Source organism: Gavialis gangeticus, unplaced genomic scaffold (genome assembly GCF_001723915.1).
Source record: "Gavialis gangeticus isolate Ggan-Ray unplaced genomic scaffold, GavGan_comp1, whole genome shotgun sequence".
In the NCBI taxonomy this organism is placed as follows: Eukaryota; Metazoa; Chordata; order Crocodylia; family Gavialidae; genus Gavialis; species Gavialis gangeticus.
The window spans coordinates 925,894-929,388 of record NW_017728962.1 but is presented as its reverse complement, the minus strand read 5'-3'; the positions used below and the strand labels follow the sequence as shown (position 1 = coordinate 929,388).

Genomic DNA, 3,495 nt, shown 5'->3' with positions numbered 1-3,495 from the left:
AGCCCCCCTCCCTCCCTCGTGCCCCCCCATGCCCCTTCCCCTCAACAGACTTACTGGCTGGACGCTGCTCTCCAAGCTGCTGGGCTGCACTCCTGGCCGCATGCATGCTGCAGCTGTGCGCATACACATGGCATTTATCAGTGACATTATCAGCCAATAAAAGCCAATTGCCACCCGTCAATTATGAGGATATGGACCAGGGTATTAGTGCACTTCTAGTTCTCAGATAAAATACAAGTGCTGATTCATGAGAAGGAATCTGGGTGAAAGGAAGTCTAATGCAGAGTGGGGGTTTTTCCCCTCAGAATTAACAGCTTTTATGTAGTGTTTAAAATTTGCACTGATTTTTTTGGGAGGTCCTTTGCAGGTTTAGGTTTATTAACCACCTGTGAAAATGAGGTACATGGAGTCCCAACAAACAGTTGTGTGGTACCAGTGTTCCAGTGATTTACTGTTTCTTTTGTTTTAAAGGTTACTGCTTCACCAGTCAGCTTTGTGCAACTGCTGACAAGCTCCTACTGATTGTGGAAGCAGCACAGTTTGGATGTAAAACCCTCAGCAAACAGCTTTGTGGCTTGTCCTTAATTTGGCAAATTAAGTAGGTTGCAAATTGTTTTATTACAAACAGTCTGTGCTTTACTATGTTGGAGACATAACTTTGCACTACTACTAACTAACATTATTTTCCTTAGGGTTTTGAGATGTCTAAAAAGAAACCCAAAAAATCTAGCCGGGAGGATGGTTTGGATGACTTGGACAACAAAGTAAGAAAAGTAGTGTATTTTGTGAAAATATCATATCTTAATAGCATTTAAATTTTGCAGGTTGTTTCACAGGAGAATGAACTGGAGATTGAAATGAGAGATTATTTTCCATTTTTGGTTTGCTAGAAATGATCCAAGACAGAGTAATGGTTCTGGGAGCTTTGTTGTGAGCTTGGGCTGAGGCTTTGTTTGTGTGGCATACTTGACCAGTGAAATACTTCATTGTTGCAGACGTATACGCTAATGGAAGTTGACCCAGCATTAGGGACCCTGGTGTAGATGGGACACAGGCTGCCTCAAGCCTTATAAGCTACAACAGGGTTGTCTAACTTGTAAGATATGCTTTCGCTCCCTTGATGCACTCTGGTAGGCATCCCCCACCATGTGCCCTGCCCCCGCAACACTTTGCTGTGCCATGCAGGCTTGCTTCCTCTCTTCTCCCTAGCCCTGCAGGCCACATTGACCCATGCTCTGGCAGTAGCTGGAGTAATTAGAGTACTGTGGGCCTCAGCTTACCTCCTCATGGGCCGCATGCAGGCTGTGAGTTGGACAGCCCTGAGCTACAGCATAGATCGGATTAGTTTTGTCCAGAATTGTGTCACTGTTCTTGAAACGCAATATTGGGCAGCCTCTTCTGCTACAGCTGCTGGAAGAGCTGAACTGAAATTAAATAAACTAACAGCGCTTTACTATAAATTCAATGCATTCCTGTGCTGAGCCCCATGCATGTCCAGAAGAGGCTGCATCTTAGTTGGACCCAGCTTGCTCGATATCTGTATAGATTTGTGTGCTTTAGTGGGGCTTTTTTGCTGCTTTTAACTAATAGCTGATTGACTCAGCTTTAGATAAAAGTGCCAAAAAGCACTGCTGATGCACCTAATCTATAGAGTTGCTGCAGAGCTTGGTCAAAGTAATGTGCTGCTGCTTCTGGTAAAGCGCTTTTATTTATTTATTTATTTATTTTGCAAACAGGTATTTTGCAAAATGTTTGCAAACAGCCTATGTGTATAACAAGTGCCAGGGTTTGGCTGGGATGCCCCTGGTGGCCACACAGCTCCTCCTCTGCTTTGGCTCAAGGGCACCCTTCATATTCTCTCACTTGCCATGCCTTTTTTGGAATTTTATAGAATGTGAAAGGGGAGGCTGCCAAAGGTTCTAGATCAAGCCCCTGCTTCACTGCCAGCAGCTCCCTCCTGGATCCCACTGGTCCCAGTCCTACACCTGTACTAGGTGGGCCCTCTTGGCTTGTTTGTGCCTCCAGGGCACCTGTTGTCTTACAGGTTGTTTGTGGCTTCTGATCTCCCCTGAAGCCATGTCCATGCCTTGCAGATGTTAGCATTCAGTCACTCTCCCTGTTCGGGCTTTGGCCTTCATAATCTTTTCTCTTGCTGGACCCTCTAGCCCAGGCCCACTACTTGACCTGGCTTCTACGTTCCAGCCTTTGTCTCACCTACTTTGGCACTGCACCCCCACCACCACCCCCTCTCCCCCCCGGACTCTTCCACTGCCCTCCTTGGGCACTACTGGGACTTCCTCTGTCCTTCCCATTGACTGGAATGATACTCCCATTTCAGTCCACTAGTATAAACTGTAATGTAGGAATAAGCCCTCTGGTTATAACACAGATTCAGTACTGGGTCTGAACATAAAACATCAGTTACTTGGCTGTACCACACACTACACTCTACCCTGAGTCCGATTCCCCTGTACGCAAGCAGTATTCTACTCGCATTTTCCCAAGGTAGCCCACGTGTCAGTCAGTCAAGAACTCTTCTATAGCCTGTCTGCTCAGGAGCTCTTTTCTCTGCACCTTGCCTGACCAGACTGCCTGTCCTGGCTTAGGCCGTAGGCAGATATGTTCCCTAAGCCCCTGTACTTTTCTGGTCAGGTGACTTCTGCAGCCACCCACACGTTCTGGGCTTGATGGAACAGCCAGTCTGCCTTTCCTCCTGCGGCTAACCCCTTCTTAACTGCCTGAGGTCCATTTGCTGCACTCTCTCTCAAAGTAACAGGAGTCCTAAACTCCCTGTTGCAGTGTGGCCATATCTTGTACATGTGGCCGTAATATCTAGGGGTGCACCGATAGAGATTTTGGGGCCTGATATAGATAGCTGATATTTAAGGAGACATATCGTCCGATAGCAATCTGATTTCAGATACAGCTGCCTCCAGCTGGAAAGTCTGGTGTGGTGGAGGGAGAGCGGGGAGGGAAGGGGCATGGGGGAGACAATGGCCCCCACAGTGAGGGAGGGGGCAGAGGCAGGTGCTGTCCAGGGAGAGGGGGCCAAGCCACGACTTGGGGGAGTGCGTGGCTCCTGCTGCTGCTTGCACCCTGGGAGGGCTTGGGGTAGGTGGGGGATGTGTGCCCCCTGGATTGGGGCGGGGTGGGCTGCAGCTGGGTTTGCGCAGGGCTGGGCCCGGAATGGGTGCTGGCAGCACTGGGATGATGCTGTATCCATCCCATATTTCACCACCACTCTGCTCCCAGCGCTGCCGCCACCAGCTGCCCGGCGCATCCCCGGCTTAGTGCCCTGCTTCCACCAACATGCCAGTAAGAGTCGTGGCTGGTTGTGGTGGCGCTGGGAGGGGAGCAGTGGCAAAATTTGGGGTGGATGCAGCATCCTCCCAGTGCTGCCGGCGCCTGTCCCAAGCCCAGCCCCTGCCAAGAAGAGCCCTTGCTGCAGCCTGCTCCACCCTGCCCTGCGCAGATCCAGGGGGCACATGCCTCCTC

General features: G+C 49.9%; 1 protein-coding gene across 3 annotated transcripts in view; it reads left to right on the top strand.

Moving 5' to 3' along the window:
* The window catches only part of SWT1 (SWT1, RNA endoribonuclease homolog), a 98,529-nt gene that overhangs the window by 3,438 nt on the left and 91,596 nt on the right, over positions 1-3,495 (top strand). Inside the window, exons 1-2 of one of the 3 annotated variants that reach the window (XM_019501235.1) lie at positions 217-598; positions 693-764. In XM_019501235.1, coding sequence (XP_019356780.1) covers positions 702-764 — 63 coding nt within the window. In that variant the 5' untranslated portion in view covers positions 217-598; positions 693-701. Of the gene's footprint in view, positions 1-216; positions 599-692; positions 765-3,495 lie in introns of those variants that run through there. The other 2 variants (XM_019501240.1, XM_019501247.1) reach the window with 2 other exon arrangements.